Raw genomic sequence first — 19,940 nt, 5'->3', positions numbered from 1 at the left:
GGGTTTGTTGCATTCGTAACAGTATATCATCCGGGAACTGGGCTAGGGCAACCACAAGCCCAATGCATCATCTGGGCCAAATTAATTCCCAGGCCCAAATAATAGTCCACATACAATTGTACAGCCCAAATAATTATATTGAATGAAGACAATTCTCATGCATGCATGCGTTGGATTAACTTTTATTCATCATATTAAGATCTTAATTTTATATTATTATAAATCTTTTAAAAATCGAAAAATATTTGTTAAAATTTCAAAGAGTCGTTTGGGGAATAAATAAATTAAAAAATCGTGTTGTAAATCTGCAAAATCCGCACGCTCTAATGAGGCCAAAGGCGCAAGAACAAATATCTCACTGTTGTAATCTCAGCCCATTTACATATTTATCATACTTCTCTATATGAATTTCTATTATTATTCTTCCAAATAAATTAAAAATATAATTCACAGATTGGTGAGACTCAATTATAAATAAAACGAGTACACGTAACATTTCATCATAGCATATATGTGTTGTTTTAATATAAATATCATATACGAATAAATATCAAACTTGACACTACACATATTAACCTGACACAGAAAAAATATTATATTTTTCTCACTTTATTTTGAATCACTTCCTCTCTCTATATTTATTTAGAAATGATTCGGTAAGAGTGATAAATGCATTAGTACAAATTACATAGGATATTTTCAAGTAAGTAGTACCAATTTTAATCCCATTGTTGGTGAAATTCATATTCATGGATGTACTTTTATGTGTAATTTATACTTAAATATCATTGTTAATTCCCACGTTAAATATAATTAGCATTACATGTTGTGTTTAAATTTAATTAATTCATTTCCAAAATTACGAAATTCATTTGAACCTTATATGAGTTGTAGCGACACAAATGGTTGAGTACAAACCTATTCCATATCGTGTGTCTGAGGGACGTTGGAAGGTAAATATAATTCATGTTAGGAGTGACCTAATAACAAATTCGTGCGGGTTTGACCCAAAACAAACAATATCAAACTACTGTTGTAGTCAACTATTCGAACACAAACAATGCCTGTCTGGAGTTTATTTGAAAAGCTTCTTTGATATTCCATTATTGGGACCAGAAAATATGTGGTCATATTTGATTACCTTCATTATGCATTTCCCATTAATGGGACAAAAAAATATGTGGCTTTATTTGATTTTGCTTAATCATGCAATTGACACCTTTTGAGTAGTCTTTGTGTCTTTTGCCTCCAAAATTGACTCATTTTCCGTTAAAAGGACAAGAATATACGTGGGTTTATTTGATTTAGCTTCATTTTGCATTTTCCATTAATGGGACAGGAAAATATGTGGTTATATGTTTTAGCTTCATTATGTATTCTACACCTTGTGAATATCTCCAAATTGAACACATCACTTCAATTAGCATTTAGCAGTCTGCATTTGCAAAATATGGAGAGAGTTAATTCCCCATTTTTCCTACTTTCCCTACTCTTATTGTTTTCTTCTCTTAGTTGTGCTACTACTCATCAAATCAGTAGTGATGAGTCTGCACTTGTTGCATTGAAATCCTTCATCACTTCAGATCCTAACAATATTTTGAAAAATAATTGGACGAGTGGAACCTCTGTGTGTACGTGGTTCGGAGTTACTTGTGATTCACCTCATAGTAGGGTGACTCAATTGCGACTCTCGTATATGGGACTCGGAGGTAGCATCCCACCAGAAATCGGAAATCTTTCTTTTCTTGTTTCTCTAGATTTGGGCTCCAACTATTTACATGGTCCCCTACCAAAGCACATTTGCAACCTTCCAAGACTTAAAGATCTTTGGTTATACAATAATACATTGGAGGGAGAGATACCAATGAGTTTGGGTGAATGTTCACAACTTGAGAGTCTTGACTTGGGATTGAACAACTTTGGTGGATATGTGCCTTCACAAATTGGGAACATCACACACCTTAAGGAATTATGGCTTTCTGGCAACAATCTAAGAGGTGATATTCTTCATTATTGAAAGAGTTATTAAGTAAATTTCTTTGAAATATCTTTATTTATCTTTGAAATAAATTGTTTGAAGGCCCAATAGCATCCACCATTGGGAATCTATCAAATTTGGAGCAATTGGTTCTCTCTTCCAACAAACTAAATGGTGAGCTCCCATCCTCATGTGCAACTTCAAATAGTATGTCATAAATTTCACAATACCTAAATTGTTATGCCATTTCTAGAACAATTTTTTTATTATTTTAATCTATATAATCATATTGTTTACATATATAATGTTATGAAATTGAAATTAATTCTACAGGTACAATTCCCAAAGAGATTTGTGGTATTGATAAATTGGAGGTGATGGATTTGGGCTCTAACAAACTTAGTGGATCAATCCCAAAAGAAGTTGGCAACATGAAAAGCCTTACTCACTTATTTTTGAAGAATAATTCTTTCAGTGGTAAATTTATTAAGTCGTTTCTCAATATAGTAAATTTCTTATTCTTACTAATGACAATTTGCAATAACCACAGTTTGAATTAAGTAATTCTTTTTAAAAAGATTGCAATGCATTAGTCATAAAAGTGAGGTTAAAATGCTATGCATGTGCTTTTTAAAATTAAAGAACTTTGATTTATATCCTTAATTATTTATCTTTGAAATAAATTGTTTGAAGGTCCAATACCATCCATCATTGGAAGTCTATCAAATCTAATGGGCTTAGCTCTTTCTTCCAACAAATTAAGTGGTGAGCTCTCATCTTCCATTTGCAACTTGACATCTCTTTAAGTAATCTTGTTGGCCAAAAACCACATTTTAGATGTATAGAAATTTGTTTATTATGCTTCTTATCTTTTAAATAAATTGTTTGAAGGTCCAATACCATCCACCATTGGAAATCTATCAAATTTGAACAACTTGGATCTCTCTTCGAACAAATTAAATGGTGAGCTCTCATCCTCCTCCATCTGCAACTCGACATATCCTAAATAATCTTGTTGGGAAGTCCAGAGCCTTTGTCCTAGCGGCAAGGAGCTTAGACATTATTGCATGAGGTACCGAGTTTCTATTTGAGTTCGGCACGAGTTTTAAAAAGTTTATTTGTAATTTCCTCCGGAGTTGATTTTTTAAAAAAATAAATAATAACAATAATAATCTTGTTGGGAAAATAATACATTCTAAAATATACTTCATCCGTCCCATTTTAGGAGTTCCATTTGAGTTCGGCACAAGCTTTAAAAAATGAATTAAATAAAATGTCATGCATGTGTATTTTTTAATATAAATAAATGTGATTTACATCCTTGTTTTATCTTACAAACATATTGTTTGAAGGTCCAATTCCATCCACAATCGGAAATCTTTCAAATCTGCTGGGCTTGTATCTATCTTCCAACAATTTAAATGGTGAGCTCTCATCCTCCATCTGCAACTTGTCAACCCTTCGTTATTTTCTTCTCTCAAACAATACTTTAGAAGGAAGACTGCCACAGTGCTTCGGAAACTTCATCGGATCTGTGGAAATCTTTCACCTAAATATGAATCACCTCAGTGGCCTCATTCCATCTAACTTTACCGAGGGTTGTAATGTTATATCCATCAATTTGGGTAATAACAAATTCCAAGGACAATTACCTGAATCATTAATCAATTGCCAACGCCTAACGGGTCTCGACGTCGGAAATAATAGAATGCAAGGTGAATTTCCCTTTTGGATGGGAGGCCTTCCCAACTTTAAAGTGCTAGTGTTGAGGTCTAACAAGTTTGGTGGCAACATATCACTTCCTTCACCAACCAAACTCCCGTTTCCTGAGTTACAAGTTCTAGATATCTCTCAGAATGCATTTGTTGGCTCTCTACCCGATAGATATTTCAACAATTTCAGAGCAATGATAGAGGAAAAGCAAAGAAATGACACAATTCTTAACTTCGACGACATGGGATATCGACAGTTTGTGAATATAATAGTCACCTTGAAAGGCCAAGATCAGTTATTGAATAGACTGTTGGAAGCCTTCACCACGGTTGATTTATCCTCCAATAGTTTCTCCGGGACTATTCCACCTTCCATAGGAAATCTTAAAATTCTCAAATATATGAACTTGTCCCATAATAGCCTCACGGGGCATATACCTTCATCTCTTGGAAACATGACTGAACTCGAATCGTTAGACTTGTCAACAAACAAATTGGACGGAGAAATTCCAAGTGAATTGACTAGGTTGACATTTCTTGCGAAATTTAACCTCTCATGGAACAATCTTGTGGGGAAAATACCACGATCTAATCAATTCTCCACATTTGAGAATGATTCATACATTGGAAACTTGGGATTGTGTGGAGTTCCATTGACGAGAAAATGCCAAGACGAGAATGAGAAATCGATGCAACCTGGAGAAGAAGAAGATGATGATGAAGATGAATTCATAGATGGATTTGGTTGGAGAAGTGTGGTGATGGGATATGGAAGTGGATTCATAGTTGGGATCGGAATTGGTTACATGATAATAAGAAGTGGAAGGCCAAGATGGTTGGTGGAATTCTTTTTCGGGGTTGGATATCAATATAAGACTAAGAAGAGACGCTATAGAGCTGCACCAACACGCAAGGGAACTTGATTCAAAGCAAAAGAGAATTGTGTGATTTCTTTTTTTTATTTGGAACTATGTGTTTGAGTTGTGTTTTCTATTTCTTTTTAGCTTTTTCATTGGTATTTCTGTTGTTTTTAGCTTTTTCATTGGTATTTATAGTCTATGTTTGGTCATTTTGATCCATTTACAAAGTTTAGTCACACTGTCTGTAGTTTGTTTCTTTAATGATTTGGATTTCATTTATAATTAATAATACTTCTACCATACCATTTTTTTTCTATGTCTGATACGAGCATATCTCTTAAAATATTCTCATATCTTATTATTTAGTTATTGATTTATCATATCTTTTCATATTTATTAGGATTATTTTCTTGTTCCGTATCCACTATTATAAGTAGTGGACATTGTTCTTCAGTTCGATCATTCAAGAAATAAAATATTTTCTCTCACTCTTCTTCTTTTCAACGAGCACAAACGCACAAACCCTAATTTTCGACGCCGGACGTTCGGAGGGGATGACGATTCGTGGCCTAGAACCACTTCCGTCGTCCACCAGAAACTTGGACGCCGGTTCAATCACGATGGAGCATGTGCTGGCGTCAATTGCACGCATGGAGGCGCGCTTGAAGGCGGCTGAACGAGGCGCCGTGAAGGCGGTACCACCCCCGCGGCCGGAGCCGGAACCCCCGTCAGGCGGGCTGCACCAGTTCGATCAGTTTCCGGTGTTCACGCAGGCAACCGGGGGTGCGCAAGTGGGGCCGTCGTGGCAGCTGTTGGGGGGAGACTTCAGCCGGCGGTTACGCGGGGCTGCTGACTAACCCTAACCCTAATATAGGGTTGACTTTTTGGGCGAGTCCACACACAGGTCGGACTTCCGCGTGGGATCCGCCGAGAGCGAGGACCGAGAGTAATCTCGCTAGGCAGCCGACGAGCTGGGATAATCCGGCAAGCAGGCAGAATTTTAGACAGCAATTCGATCATCCGAGGCAGTTTAAGATGCATCAGCCCCGATTTGATGGTACGGAGGCGGCGAATTGGATCTCGAGACTGCAATATTATTTTGAACACTTGCTGATGCCGGAGGAGCACATATTGCACTATGTGGTTATGTTGTTCGACCCGCCATCCTCGGAATGGGTGTTCAACTATCGTGCGAACAATCCGCAGGCACGTTGGGCGGATTTCTTGGAGGAATTGGTGAAGGGAGATGCTTAACCATTCGGTGGTGTTTGATCCAGGAGGGGAGAGCTCGCCAAAGCTTCTGTTCGCGTCGCTCTTCGTTGTGTCGTGGCTCCCACCCTCAAGGTGGATTTTAACCGCGGGGAGTTGATACGAGCATATACGAGCATATCTCCTAAAATATTCTCATATCTTATTATTTAGTTAGTTATTGATTTATCATATCTTTTCTTATTTATTAGGATTATTTTCTTGTTCCGTATCCACTATTATAAATAGTGGACATTGTTCTTCAGTTCGATCATTCAAGAAATAAAATATTTTCTCTCACTCTTCTTCTTTTCAACGTGCACAAATGTCACGCCCGCATTTTCTAATGATAGAAAACACGGTTGATCACGACTATGGGGGATTAAAGAAGCAGGGAAGAAAGGGGAAAACAACACAAATCGACCATAGCTCGAAACAAATGGGAATAGCTCGAATAAAATCAGAGTATCTCAACAATCAACAACTCAAAAATGAATAATATTTCAGCGATACAAGAACTCAAAAGAAACAACACTCAGTGGAAGCATTTCGAGAGTAGAATAATGCTATGTATGAAGACACAACATATTCTAGACATTTGATAGACATTCTTCACTTTTATGCTCAACACCCACCGCGCTCGTCACCGCTCAACCTGCACATAAGGAAAACACATGCAGGGCTGAGTACTTGATGTACTCAGTGAACAAATGCCAAAATAATTTTATAAAAACAGTTATATCATGCCACCATTGAATGACCTAGGGGTTTTAACTTGAAAAGGCCCGTGACACTAAAAATATCTCAAACACAAACTTTCAACTCATCCTCAAATCCTTTTTCCTCATCATTTCAAAACACAACCATTTCTCCTTGATTTATTTAAAAAACTGTCATATATGTTCTTTAGGGTGCCGTATAAGGGGGCCACTTTCCACGAGCACGAAAACCAGCCAACCCGTTCGATGACTCACGGTCCTCATCGTGTACACTAGTCCGAGTAGGGACGCACCCTTGCTAGGACCCGAATTCGATTAAACTCATAGTAGGGACTCACTCCCCACTAAGCAATCATCAACATCAACATCAATCTCATCAACATCAACAACATAATGTGAAACGAGAATGTGGCCGCAAACTCAATCACTGGACCGGCCGACCCAAAAGACGACTTCGATCCCCATTGGTGTACACTAGCCTGAGTAGGGACTCATTCCCTAGTCAGACCTGAATTCGATTTCAATAGGTCTAGTAGGGACAACTCCCTTGCTAAACAAACAGATAGGCATTTCTCAAAATAAAAACATGGCATGACATACCATTTGCAAACTCCCTTTTTCTTATAAGACATATTTGAAACATAAATCATTTTTCTGCAAAGGTCGAGCATCATCTCACATCACATCAACAAGTCGAGCAATTCACAACCACTCAAAAAGCTATACAGCGCAATACATGACAATCACTTTCACTTTAAGCACATAAATCAGATAATCATGGAAGTTAAATTAATAATAATCGCAATCACATGCGTTTCGTCACATAAAATGATGCTCAAACCAATATATTAAATCGAAAGCTCTTGAAAATACTTTAGATCGAAAGCCCACCTCATTCGTTTAATTTTCTGAATTTGAATTCCATACTTCGACTTCAATTTTGTACGTAGAGAATCTTCTTTGACTCCATGCTTCTCTTCTCTTTTATTTATTTTCTAGGCCGCCCGAGACATCAATCATTATCTTCACACTTTCCCACTTTAATCTACCAAAACACTTGTTTGACTTCTAAGCGAAACTCCTCCATTTCCATCGGTCCATTTAGATCTAGTCCATTTCTTCTCCTCTTTCTATTTATTTCCATTGTTGGATCAACCATCAAAATTAACTAAGGCCCAACATTTAAATTAAATCCTTGGCCCAACAAGCAGCCCAAAAGCTATACTCCCTAACATCCATCGGCCATATCATTTATTTCCAAAATTGAAATCCCCAAATTAGAAAAAACTAGCCATTCTCTCTCTTTCTCCCCTCTCGTCGACGCCGCAGTGCCGTCGCCGCCGTCCCTCCATCGAGCCGATAGCCGCCGCCATGGCCAGCCTCAGTTCGCGGCCACCGCTGTTCGGCCCGTCGCGCCACCGCATCGAAGTCGCGGTCAGCCCCTGCTCCTCGCTGTTCAGGCAGTCTCCGTCCTCTCCAGCAGCCTCGTTCTCCGCCTCCGCTGCTGAGAATTATCGTCGCCTAGTTGCTGCTGCTGCTCGCTGATTTCTCTCCTCTCCGTCTCCTATCTCTCCCCTCATCTCTCGGTTTCACAACACCATCGCTGCCTCCAACCAGCAGCGGTCGATGTTGTGACTCTTAACAAATGTCTGAGGCAAGGCTGGGATTCCAAGTCGATCAAGCAGTATAGCAAAGCACAATGTGCTCGATGAAATAACTCAATTGAACAGTTTACACCTCAAGTATTCGAGGAAAGGCTAAAAAGAACTCCGTTACTTCAGCAAGACGAACTCCATTTGTTTGATGAAAAGACTGAAAGAGAAAAGCAAACAGAAGAACAATCCCCATACATGAGATCCACGATTTAAGAGTTGTTAGGAGTAATTGGAAGTGCTAATGTGGAGCAAAGGGCAGTGTAAACTATGCACTCCAGATGCTTGATAAATTGATAGTGTAATAGTGACGAAATAACTGAGATTAATTAAATTGGAAAATAATTAAATAATTATCGTTGGACTAGGGGTTTCTCCGTCCATAATTTACCTCTGTCAATAACTATTGCAACGCTCAAAAACATAAAATAATAATTAAACTTTTTAGATCAATATAAAATAATACTAATAAATAAATAAAAACTAACAATATGAAATATACTATTGAAACGCAATTGAAATCTTTGATGCTATTTATAAAAACTTAAAAAAATTGTGTCAAACAATTATTATGAAATAGTAATATAGTAGTACTCCTGTCGTCACCCAACACTAATTTTCTTTTTCGTATATCTCCAATTAATTGACACCATCACTTTTTACTATTTTTAGTAAGGGACGAAACACTCCACGAACTCATTTTATTGATATTTTATTATAAAATTAATATATAAAAGTATGATTTATATTTTTATTAATTTTTTTATTCAATTTCTACTATATTTCCTAAAACTTGTGTCAACTAAAATGGTGTCAATTAATGGGGACAAAGAAAATAACATTTTGTATGAATAATATAATAATATAATTATCCCTCAATATCCATAACTATAATATGTGGAGTACTTGAACTTAGTAAAATGAATTTGAGTGCAAGCTATTGAATTTGTTAACTCAGTTATCCAATCAGTTATCCGAACCTAATTGAGAAAGTGGGGCCCGCAACTCAGCTCCAAATTACAAAAATATAAAAACCAAAAAAAAAGAAACAAAGAAAAGAGTGTCATTACTGTCGTAGTTGACTGTCTCTTCGAGCTTCTTCAGCCTTCTCTCTCTGCTTCGTTTTTCACTGTTTCTCTCTCTTCGATCCCTCTAAGTTGATGAATGCAGGTTAGATTCTTCGATCAGCTCCTACCTCTCTGCTTCAATTGTTCTACAAGCTTTGTAATTTCAGTTAATTTTGAGGAATCGGTGAATTGCGAATAAACCCTAATTTCTCACTTAGCTCAATTATGCTTTTTGACCATGGGAATGGGAGCTTGAAGTGTTTTGATTAGTGGTTTATGTGTTAATTCACTAATTTGTGTGATATTTTTATGCTAATTTTGATCATTTATGTTCTTTGAGTTCGTGGGTGTTAGTGACTAGTGTTCTTTAATTGGGCTATCCAGTATTGAATTTATGCTTTTGTTTGCTTATTAATGAAGAAGAAGATTGCATTTTGCATTGTTTTGTAGCTAACTGTTGGATTCTGTTTTGTGTAATTAGTTAACTTTATATGCTTCTGTTTTTATGAAGTTCTTAGCATTCTGTTAATATGAAGATTGCATTTTTCTGTTGCCAACTGTTGGGTTTCTGTTTTGTGCAACCATTTAACTAAGTGCACTCGTATTTTTATGAAGTTTTAGAAGACTGTATACTTGTTGAATGTCTTTACGAAATTGTTTTTATTTAAGTTGTAGAACTTCTCTCTGAGTTTCTTCACTGTGGCCGGTGGATTGCATTAGTCAATCAATGTGTACTTGCTTTTGTTTTGTTGATCGGTGTTTGCTGATGCTGTCAATGACTTTCCTTTTCTTTTCTTGGTTTGATAGTTTTTGAGTCGTATAGAAGATACTAATATCTTGGGGGAAATGGATCCAAAGACATGAGAATTTGACCCTAGTAATGGCTGGGAATGCAAGATTTGAATTGACCTCGGCCAGCCCGGACTCTGGTTTTGCTGGTAACTTCCAAAATGGGCAAAGGGGTTATTCTGCCTCCTCTTTGGATAGGTCGACAAGTTTCAGAGATGGAATCGAGGGAAGAAACTTTTCTTCTGGGAAGGCGAATTCTAGAGGGAGTGCAACATCTTCAGGAGATGCAAGTACATTATCTCAATGTCTGACGTTGGATCCATTTGTTATTGATCAAAAACCTGCACAATTTAATGATGTAAGGAGGGTTCTCGGATTTGTTGGCAGTAGTTCAGAAGATAACTCTTTTGGTAGTGCTCATATAAAGAATCCATCTCCCACTGCCCTTGAAGAGTTGAAGCGATTGAGAGCAAGCGTTGCTGATTCCCGTCTTAAAGCCAGGTAAACTTACAGTTACTCCAGATGTGGTTGTTCTCCCTGGAATCATCTGGTTGAATGGATCTTTGGATAAAAATTCAGTTTTGTGCATCTTTGTGTCTTGTTTTGGCTTGATGAAACTGTTCTGTTAATGCATTTGTCTGATGTTTTACATCATTCTATGTATCTCTTATATTCTAAAATTTATTATGTTTCTGGCAGTTCTAGAGCAAAAAAATTGGAGGAAAATTTAAATAAGTTGAACAAATTTGAAACCATGTCGTCTAAGAAGCAGCAACAACGGAATGAGATTCCGATGCATGAACGGTCTAGTGGTTCAACCTTGAAGATCGGATCACTGATGCATCGGAGCACGGTGGAGTTTGGAAGTCAGAAATTTGATGATCGGCCTAAGAATGGTGGATTGAATAAGCGCTTACGGACATCAGTGGCAGAAACCAGGGTATTAACTGCATTAATTATTTACTTGTATTCTGCATTTGCTCATTCATTACATCATTTTGTATCAGTAATGCTGCGATTTTGTTTCTTAATCTTGACATTTTTTATGAGTATTTGGTGCTTAATATGGGTTTAGCAAGACCAAGCTCAAGTAATAAATGCCTTTTAATTGCCTTTAATAGCAACGCAACATGTACTCACGTCTATATTGAATATAGACAGGATAATTCTGCATAATGACGTGATACGCGTGATTATGATTTAGCTGAAATTTTGACAGCCACTTTTATTTGAATTATCTACATTATTCTGGTGGTACTCTTTTGCTTTGTATCTGTCCTCTTTCAGTATTCACCAATTTTATTGTTATTTATTTATTTATTTATCTTAGCTATTCCTCTTCATCTTATTGGTTAAAACAGTTTGCTACACTTTCCCATTCTCAGGCTGAATGCAGAAATAATGGAGTACTACGTCAGCCTTTGACAGTGACAAAAGAAAGAGATCTGCTTAAGGACCGCAATGGGGATTCTGAAATGGGCGAGGAAAAGATAAGGAGGTTACCTGCTGGTGGAGAAAGTTGGGATAAGAAAATGAAAAGGAAACGCACATTTGGTACAGCTTTTCCGAGATCCGTTGACAATGATGGGGAGCTGAAGAGGACCATGCATCCTAAGCTCAATAGCGAATCTAGCCTGCAGTCCAGTGATTCCACGCAAAGTTTTAGGTTGGATTCCATTATATGAGCCAAAATCTCTGTGTTACTTGCAGCTGTGCTGCTTGTCAATCTCTATTTGCTTTTGATTCGATGTTTTCTGGATTTTGCTTTTATTAAGTGATGCTTATCCCATGCATGTTTTGGAAATTGATTTTATGGAATTCCCTATCCTTATAGATGCAACTTTGGAGTACCATCATCTTTGGAGCTCTGTTGTTACTATTGCTGTTTTTTTCCAAATTGGTTTTCTTATGATCTGCATTTACCATCCTTATCCATTGAGCCATTGGCGCAATAATCTCTATGTTTATATCAATAATTTAAAATTTAATATAATTGCACTTGTACTTTTGGAAACATTTTCCTTAGGTCAGGAGCTTCTGGTGGCACCAACAAATTAGATTCGACGTCACAGCCTGCTGGTTCTAGTGCCCGTGCTACCTTTAAGAATGAACAAGAGAAATCAATGCTCTCAAGGGATGGCACTGTTGGACCAATCAAGGAGCGGACTCTAGGAAAATTAAATGTTAGGTGTGTATCTTATCATTTGAATCCATAAGTCATTCGCGTACATGTTTTCTGCTGACTTATCTACATAACACCCTAAACCTCACTGTTCTGCTGCAGCGCCTTTCCTTTCCCCTTTTTTGTAATCTTAAACTGGATATTCCTTTGATGGTAACAGTGCTGGGTTTTCTTCTAGGATAAACAATCGTGAGGAAAATCATTCCATTTGTCCTAGCCCTATACTAAAAGGGAAGGCATCCAGGACGCCACGAAATGGCTCTATGGTTGCAGCTAATTCAACTTCTACCACCCCTCGTGTGTCTGGAACTCTAGAGAGCTGGGAACAGCCCCAGGCTCTTAACAGAACTCCAACAATTAGTGGAGCTAACAATCGGAAGCGTCCTATGCCTGCAGGGTCATCATCTCCCCCTATAACTCAATGGGGTGGTCAGAGACCACAGAAGAGTTCTCGAACGAGAAGGACAAATCTTATTCCAGTCCCAAACCTTGATGATGTCCAGATGCAAGCTGAAGGAGGCTCACCTTCAGATTTCAGTCCCCGGTTGAGCACCGGTACCACTAGTGCTTCTTTTCCCACCAAGAGTTCAGGCAGTGGGAACCAGAACTCTAAAGTAAAGGCTGAAAATGCTTCATCTCCTGCAAGATTGTCTGAAAGTGAAGAATCGGGTGCTGGCCAATTTAGAACGAAAGAGAAGGGCATAGGTAATGCAGATGATGAAAAGGATGGAAGTGCAGGTCCAAACATTGGGCCTTCTACAATACCTATGAAAAAGAATAAAATCATGGCAAAAGAAGAAATTGGTGATGGTGTGAGGAGACAAGGGCGTAGTGGAAGGATCTCACCATTTTCTAGGGGTAGCATTTCCTCTACGAGAGAGAAGTTAGATATTGTGCCACCGAGCAAACCTCTGCGAAATGCAAGGTCTGGTTCTGACAAGAATGGAAGGTCTGTCTATTTTCCTGGATGGTTAATATCCTTTAGTTGTGCTCTGTCTTTTGTTACTTTTCTCTATTCTTAAGGCCTTCTGATGTACTGTTGCAGCAAGTCAGGTCGCCCTTTGAAGAAGCAGTCAGATCGCAAAGGTGTCTCTCGTCTTGGCCATGGGGGTTCCCCTGATTGTAGTGGTAACTTGACAAAATGCATTTTTCCTTTCCGTTTGCTCGCATTCTGCTGATGTGAATGAGTAATTATATGTAATAGTACAAAACTCTATGCTAATGTATTGTAATTTTCAGGGGAATCAGAGGATGACCATGAAGAACTTCTAGCAGCTGCTAAACTTGCTTGGAATTCTAGCGGTATGTATTTGTTACAATAACATATTTCTCATAGTTACTTTTTGACTTTCCCGACTTCTGAATTAATACGACTATCCTTGATTACTATTTTTACTTGCTGCAGTTAATGCATGCTCTAGTGCATTTTGGAAAACAGTTGAGTCCTTGTTTTGTTCTATTGGCCCTGATGAAAAGTCATACCTATCTGATCAGGTAATTTAGTCAATATTTTGGTAGATTGTACATATCGTAGCCAATTAATTTCTGATTTATTTGCTCTAATATTTGAATCAGCTCAAATTGGCTGAAGAATCTTATACAGATTCTCATCAGAACTCTAGCCATGGGAATCATGTACAGGTGATAATTGTTTGTAAAAGTGACCTTCTTCATCCCTTTCTCGTGAATGCATTCATTCAGCATCTTTTCTGCTATTAATTGTCTTTGAAATACATTGGAATGTTTGTGTGCCATTCTTTTAATATTTATATTCCAATATAGTTCTGATTAAATATCATCTAATGTGCAAAGCATTTCAACTTGTATCAGGATGAATCTGGACATGAACAAATTGCAGCTCCTGAATCTATCTCTTTTGGAAGATATAGACTCATGAACAATGGCACCAGTTTGAAGACTTCTTCAGATAGGAGACCATCAGTTGAACAATCACAGGATTCATCTGTATTTGATTGCTCTGACAAAGAAAAACCTTATGAAATAGTTACTCCACTTTATCAAAGGGTACTATCAGCTCTGATTGAAGAAGATGAAATTGAAGAATCTGAAGAAACTGGATTTGGGATGCCAATTATTTCAGTAACTGATCCATGTCTCCTTATCGGTGCTGATAGCAAACATATCAATCAACGGGACCTTTGTGAGCCATTGTTTGGTGTTCAAACTCCAAAAAATGGCAATCACATATATTTTTCTTGTAATGGAAACACAGACTTCACTATGGGCCATGGTTCCGGAGACCACCTATCTAATGGTGACCTGCATCAAAGAGACAGTGGATATGTGCACTCTGAGGTTGAAGTTTTGGTCAGACTTTCAAGGTGTGATTATGTTCCTGAAGGTCCGCAGACAAAAAGTTGTGGTGTTGCTTCTTTCCATCACCATTATGAACAGATGTCTTTTGAAGAGAAGCTAGTGCTAGAACTGCAGAGTATAGGCCTATTCGTGGAAGCTGCGGTAAGGTTTCCGTTATTGAGTGTAGAGCGTTATTTAGCATATTTAATGTTGGTCATAAGTTCATACCACTGCTTGTGTAGAGCTTAGTAAATTATTGCGCTGGATGAGTTCCAGATTTCTGAAGAGCTGCAACGTATATCTATTTGTGCATGTTATTATATGTAGAACTCTCATTTAAAAGTATAATAAATATGCTGTCTAGTCTAATCTGTGTGTCCTTTTTATGTAACGTCTAGGTCCTCGCAATCCTCAATAACCTTTTCCTGCAAGTTACAATTCTCATCCTTTCTGTAATGCCTTATGCAGCCTGCGTTGGGTGATAAAGATGATGAAGTGATTAATGAGGAAATTGTTCAGTTAGAGAAGGGACTTCATGAACAGGTAATATTTCATACTTGGTTGAACTCAACACTTTTCCCAGTCCCAGCCATCATTTTTCTCTATACAAATTTTGCGTTTGTTTCTTAAAATCTTCATGTTTTCTGCAATATCGAGCACTCCAATCACTTTACTTGATATGTCATATGCTTGAATTTTCAGATTGGGCAGAAGAAGTCTTACTTGGATAAAATAAGCAAGGCCATTGAAGAAGGCAAGGATATTGGAAGAAGGTAAAGATAATTTCTCGTCTGGAGCTTAAAAGTGACCGTATTAGCAACTAGCTAGAACTGTATGAATTATGTTATGATATTACAAATTTGTTGTCTCCTCAGGGACCCTGAGCAGGTTGCAATGGACAAACTTGTTGAGTTGGCATATAAGAAACTTTTGGTTAGTATTAATCGCTCATATCATTCTTGTATACATCTGCACTCAATAGTTGTACAAGAAAGCTTAATGCAACATCGTACGTTCCTTTATTACCTTTTAATTATTGAATTTGTGATAAGAAAAGACCTGCCAATCGTTACTATTGAAATTTTGGAAGATTATATTTATGTCGAAGATGCAGCAATGTGTGTGCCAGCAATAGTCAAAATAGAATCAGCATTTGGTTATTTTCTTTACGAAACTTTGATCTCAAGAAGAGAATGGTTATCAGTAGCTATGAAGTCTGGTTTTAAGAGCACTTAGTTATAGAGAGAGCGTAATACTCAAAGTTGTTTGAAATACTCCACATACTACTTTTAGCACGGACCAACGGGCTAAATGATTCTGCAAGGGAATGTGTTCACTTTGCTGTTTGATTGCTTTCAAAGTGCTGTGTGCATCAATAAAGCTCATCCATGTTCATACCTACCTTCAGATTTCTAACATGAGATTATATGTTGGAACAATTGACAGGCAACTAGAGGAAGCTTTGCTACAAAACATGGGATACCTAAGGTATCAAAACAAGTTGCTTTGGCTTTTGCAAGGAGGACGCTTGCCAGGTGTCAAAAATTTCAAGATTCAGGGGCAAGTTGCTTTTCCGATCCTGCACTCCGGGATGTCATATTTGCAACACCGCCTCGGTTTAATGAAGCAGAGCTGCTCAATGGTGGCAGTCTGGCAGTTGCTAATGGTAAAACCTCGAAAACATGCACTTGTGTCAATTTCAATAGCACTTGGCTTACATGTTTCCTCTCTCGTATGTTGATGCAGATGGAACGTCGGCAGATGCTTTCAATACTGCAGTTCATCAATCTGATCACTCTTTTGCTAAAAATGGGCCGATATCAAATAGAGCAAAGAGAAGGGAGCTACTGCTTGATGATGTTGGCGGTGCTGTATTTAGAGCCTCATCGGCTCTAGGAATAGCCGATGGTGCAAAGGGAAAGAGAAGTGAAAGAGACAGAAACACTGTCGCCAAGGCCGGACGGTCATCCATGGGCAGCGGCTCAAAGGGCGAGCGCAAAGCAAAATCAAAGCCCAAGCAGAAGACGGCTCAGCTCTCTACTTCAGCCAACAGCTTCATCTACAAATTCCCAGACGCCACGAATCCCAGTGCTCTCGAATCTCCGAATGGCAACAGGAGAAAGGATGTCAGATTCATGTCTTCTGGTAATGCTCCTCCAGTTTCTTCAAATGAAGTGAAAGAATCCATGGAATTCGCTGACTTGCCAATGAACGACATCGTCGGGGGATTGGGTGTGGATCCTGAGATCGGTGAACCGCAGGATCTGAATAGTTGGTTGAATTTTGACATGGATGATGGATTACAAGAAGACAATGACTCCATTGTTGGACTTGACATACCTATGGATGACCTTGCAGAATTGAATATGTTTTGACATCACTACATATTCTTGTACAGCTTGTGGATATTTTAACTAGTTAAAGAGATCTTCTTTTTTTTGGTGGGGTTGTAGGGTTGTACTGCCTCCATAATATGTGAGCTTTGCCAAATGGCAGTTGTAATTATGTGATTTTTTTCTTTTTCTTTTTTTCATTATTGGGAAATTTTTCTAGGAAACACTTGTTGCAAACACTTTCCTTAGTGAGCATGAAGTTTCCAATATATCCAATGTTTTTCTTTTAGTATTATAATATAAACTTTTGCAGATGATCTACTTTCTTTTTTATTTGTTTCAATATAGAGGACTCGTTTTCTAAAATTAAAATACTATTACTTTTAATTTATTCTCTTTACATAACATACAAATAATATTGCAAAAATTTTCATGTCGAAATAAAAAGGGGCCATCTTCTAGAAGACGAAGGGAGTAGTTACTAAATTTTTTATACCACCAACATTAACATAAAAAAAAATTTATATCTAACTATGTCCCACCAACATTAAAAAAGCTCGGATTTAAGTGTCTAGATGCATGTAATCATTTGTCGCACCTCAAACCGAAAATCTTGAATCCGCCGTTGACTGACTTGATCTATCTCTTTCTTGTCATAAGACATCAAGTTTTCTCGACACGTCATCGCCCCATGATCGGACGAGATCGTCTACTGTTAGAAAAGTAAAACTTGGATTTGGAAGATTGAGGCATGTTTTATACTCATCTTTGAAATCAATCTGGTTTAGAGTTTTCATGTAACTAGAGATGGCACCTCTTGGGTGACCCCTTGCAATGGCTACCTAAGAATAAATCAATTTATCTTCTTTTAGTAAACTATACACTGCAAAAGTAAATAATCCACAAAATTGCATAATTTTTAACATATTTTCCACCTACACTTGTGTCAAAGCAGAGGAATTAACAGTAGATGAAGACTTACTGAATGGTTGTTGCTGAGATCAAGAAGCCAAAATCTCCAGTCTTTCAATTCTTTCCCACAAACTTTGACAAATATATTCTCCCAACTTGTGTGATGAAACTCCACATCATCCAATTTGTGGCCGACGCCACTACCGATAGCCTTCACGAAAGCTTCCTTCAAGCACCAATATCTGCACAAACACAATTGGCACAACGACACCTCAAAACAAAGCCAGACGCATCATTGACGTCTAAATTTTATAGTTAGACTCAAAAAGCGTCGTTTTCATCATTTTAATCAACTTGATGGCTTTTCTTTTTTTTTGCATAATTGACATCTGAATTTTAGGGCTTTAGTTAGGTTTTGCAGCTTCAATTAACGGCTGAGGTTCGCAACTTCCAAACCGCAGTTCAGTGGGAGAATTGCGAATTATAGTACACTTATGGTTTAATTCGCAGGTTTTAAAGGTTATGGCATTGAACGGAAGTCAGCCAAAAGTTATGATTAACAGTCGACTAAGTAGCTTTATCGTTCACTAATATTCACTACTATAGATACAACACAACATCAGCAACGAACCACGATAATAATAGGTTAACAAGGCTAACTGACGCACCTGTAAAAAACACTCAGCATCTCATCGGAAGAGCTGGCATTGCAGATACTACGCCATTCCAGATCCGAGAAGTACGATGAGAAACTCTGTACAAACTTGTCAGCTGATTCGTTCACCGGAACGGAATGAGTGACGATATCCACTCCCACGAGGCACACAGGCTCAGACGCTATCGCGACATAGTCACCATGATGGGATACATTAAAGTTAAAATTTGGAAACCCCGACTCCACGTTGTCACACACCTAGTCGCATCACAGGACAAAACAACGACTGTTAGTTCATCTATTCACGAAACACCTACATAAATTGTAGGTCAACCTCGTTTAAGTAGGATGTCATCAACGTAGAGGCCAACATTCCAAATTCAACGAAGCTCGAAGCATAAATGCAATGGAGAAAAAGTACTAAATGCAAGATGTAAGTATGTACCAAAAAGGGCTTCCCCTCGGGAGTTCGCTTGATAGTGATGTCGTCAAATGGAATTCCCAAAACTTGATGCACCAGAGCATACTGCAGCAGCCAGCTTACGAGAGCCCTTTTTCGATCCTCGAATTTCACAAACCTAATGAATTCAGTCAGCTCAAAATCACTTCATAAAAACTGAAAACTTTTCCAAAACCTAAAAAGGGGACTTATTTGTACTTAATCAATTCAATCTCAACTCAAAATCACTCTGATACAAGATCATAGAATCTGAAAACATTTCCAAAACCCAAAGAAAATGGACTTTTATGCTTAATCAGTTCAATCTCACTCAAAATTCACTATAACATAAGACCAAAGATTCTAACAACAACATTCAAACCTAAAAAAGGGGGACTTTTTATGCTCAATCAAGAACCCACTTTGATCCTTTAAATTATAAGCACTAATCAATTCAATCTCACTCAAATTCACTATAGCACGAGATTATAGCATCTAAAAACACTACCAAATTTAAGTTTCCATTAAATCCACACACATAAATATGATAATTTGCCAAATGAATACAGAAAGAAATGAAGAACCTGGTGATGGAGGAGTGTTCGCGGTGGGGAAGAAGAGATACGGCAAGATTGAAATGATGGGGTGAAGGATTCCAAATAGATATGTCAACAATCCATCTCTGCACCCCTTTTTCAAGCCCCATTTCTTGCTTTTGCCGAATTATTCACTCTTTCATCTTTTAAAGTTTTATTTTGTTGAGGTTGACATATCCATATGGAAGAAATGGAATCTATGAGGCTTATAATTATAGTTTTTGGAGTCATATGAAAGTACGAATTTTCTACCAAATTTCAATTCTTGTATCATTAAAAAGATATCATTGAGAATTTTCTTACCTCAAAATCTTGATCTGGCTCCAAAGAATTGAGTTATTGGCCAAAAAATTCAGGCATATTCAAATTCCAAAATATTATAGGTCCATTCAATGTTAAAATCAAATTTTAGTATAGTAATTAACCTTATTTTAATATCTCAAAGGTTATCTTACAAAAATCTCAAAGGGAAACATTATTGT

General features: G+C 37.6%; 3 protein-coding genes across 8 annotated transcripts in view; 2 read left to right on the top strand and 1 right to left on the bottom strand.

Moving 5' to 3' along the window:
* Window positions 1–4,850, top strand: part of LOC121761751 (receptor-like protein 52) — a 43,530-nt gene extending 38,680 nt beyond the window's left edge. For 2 of the 3 annotated variants that reach the window (XM_042157399.1, XM_042157397.1), the window contains 2 exons: window positions 2,870–2,941; window positions 3,331–4,850. In XM_042157399.1, the coding sequence (XP_042013333.1) occupies window positions 2,870–2,941; window positions 3,331–4,613 (1,355 nt within the window). In that variant the 3' untranslated portion in view covers window positions 4,614–4,850. Of the gene's footprint in view, window positions 1–1,331; window positions 1,998–2,080; window positions 2,153–2,311; window positions 2,456–2,671; window positions 2,744–2,869; window positions 2,942–3,330 lie in introns of those variants that run through there. The other variant, XM_042157403.1, reaches the window with a different exon arrangement.
* Window positions 4,851–9,233: 4,383 nt separating this feature from the next.
* On the top strand, window positions 9,234–17,168 carry LOC121761414. Of its 4 annotated transcripts, none has more exons than XM_042157060.1 (16): window positions 9,234–9,339; window positions 10,044–10,526; window positions 10,725–10,965; window positions 11,411–11,691; window positions 12,052–12,213; window positions 12,386–13,156; window positions 13,253–13,335; window positions 13,447–13,509; window positions 13,613–13,701; window positions 13,783–13,848; window positions 14,038–14,685; window positions 14,992–15,066; window positions 15,226–15,296; window positions 15,399–15,456; window positions 15,970–16,189; window positions 16,270–17,168. In XM_042157060.1, exons 2-16 carry the CDS (start codon window positions 10,117–10,119, stop codon window positions 16,896–16,898), a joined length of 3,867 nt encoding a protein of 1,288 aa, XP_042012994.1. In that variant the 5' UTR covers window positions 9,234–9,339; window positions 10,044–10,116; the 3' UTR covers window positions 16,899–17,168. The 4 variants fall into 4 exon arrangements, with proteins under 4 accessions (XP_042012994.1, XP_042012996.1, XP_042012993.1 ...); XM_042157062.1 differs by having other exon boundaries at window positions 12,368–13,132; XM_042157059.1 differs by having other exon boundaries at window positions 12,368–13,156.
* A 49-nt stretch (window positions 17,169–17,217) lies between these two features.
* On the bottom strand, window positions 17,218–19,661 carry LOC121761415 (L-aminoadipate-semialdehyde dehydrogenase-phosphopantetheinyl transferase-like). The gene is made up of 5 exons (XM_042157064.1): window positions 19,447–19,661; window positions 18,869–19,001; window positions 18,437–18,681; window positions 17,839–18,010; window positions 17,218–17,698 (listed from the first exon to the last, which is right to left on the bottom strand). The coding sequence occupies exons 1-5, from the start codon at window positions 19,566–19,568 to the stop codon at window positions 17,510–17,512; spliced, it is 861 nt and encodes a 286-aa protein (XP_042012998.1). The 5' UTR covers window positions 19,569–19,661; the 3' UTR covers window positions 17,218–17,509.
* Window positions 19,662–19,940: the final 279 nt, after the last annotated feature.

The sequence above is a fragment of the Salvia splendens genome, chromosome 13, assembly GCF_004379255.2.
Source record: "Salvia splendens isolate huo1 chromosome 13, SspV2, whole genome shotgun sequence".
Lineage (NCBI taxonomy): Eukaryota > Viridiplantae > Streptophyta > Magnoliopsida > Lamiales > Lamiaceae > Salvia > Salvia splendens.
Note: the sequence above shows the minus strand (reverse complement) of the source record. Positions and strands in the feature narration are given on the sequence as shown.

Coding starts and splice junctions, on each gene's coding strand:
- LOC121761414 (XM_042157059.1), top strand. CDS start 10,117: ATGGCTGGGAATGCAAGATTTGAATTGACCTCGGCCAGCCCGGACTCT. Junction 12,214..12,367: donor CTAGGAAAATTAAATGTTAG/GTGTGTATCTTA, acceptor TGATGGTAACAG/TGCTGGGTTTTCTTCTAGGA. Junction 14,686..14,991: donor GCCTATTCGTGGAAGCTGCG/GTAAGGTTTCCG, acceptor TGCCTTATGCAG/CCTGCGTTGGGTGATAAAGA.
- LOC121761415 (XM_042157064.1), bottom strand. CDS start 19,568: ATGGGGCTTGAAAAAGGGGTGCAGAGATGGATTGTTGACATATCTATT. Junction 18,682..18,868: donor CCGAGGGGAAGCCCTTTTTG/GTACATACTTAC, acceptor TGATGCGACTAG/GTGTGTGACAACGTGGAGTC. Junction 17,699..17,838: donor ATCTCAGCAACAACCATTCA/GTAAGTCTTCAT, acceptor ATTTATTCTTAG/GTAGCCATTGCAAGGGGTCA.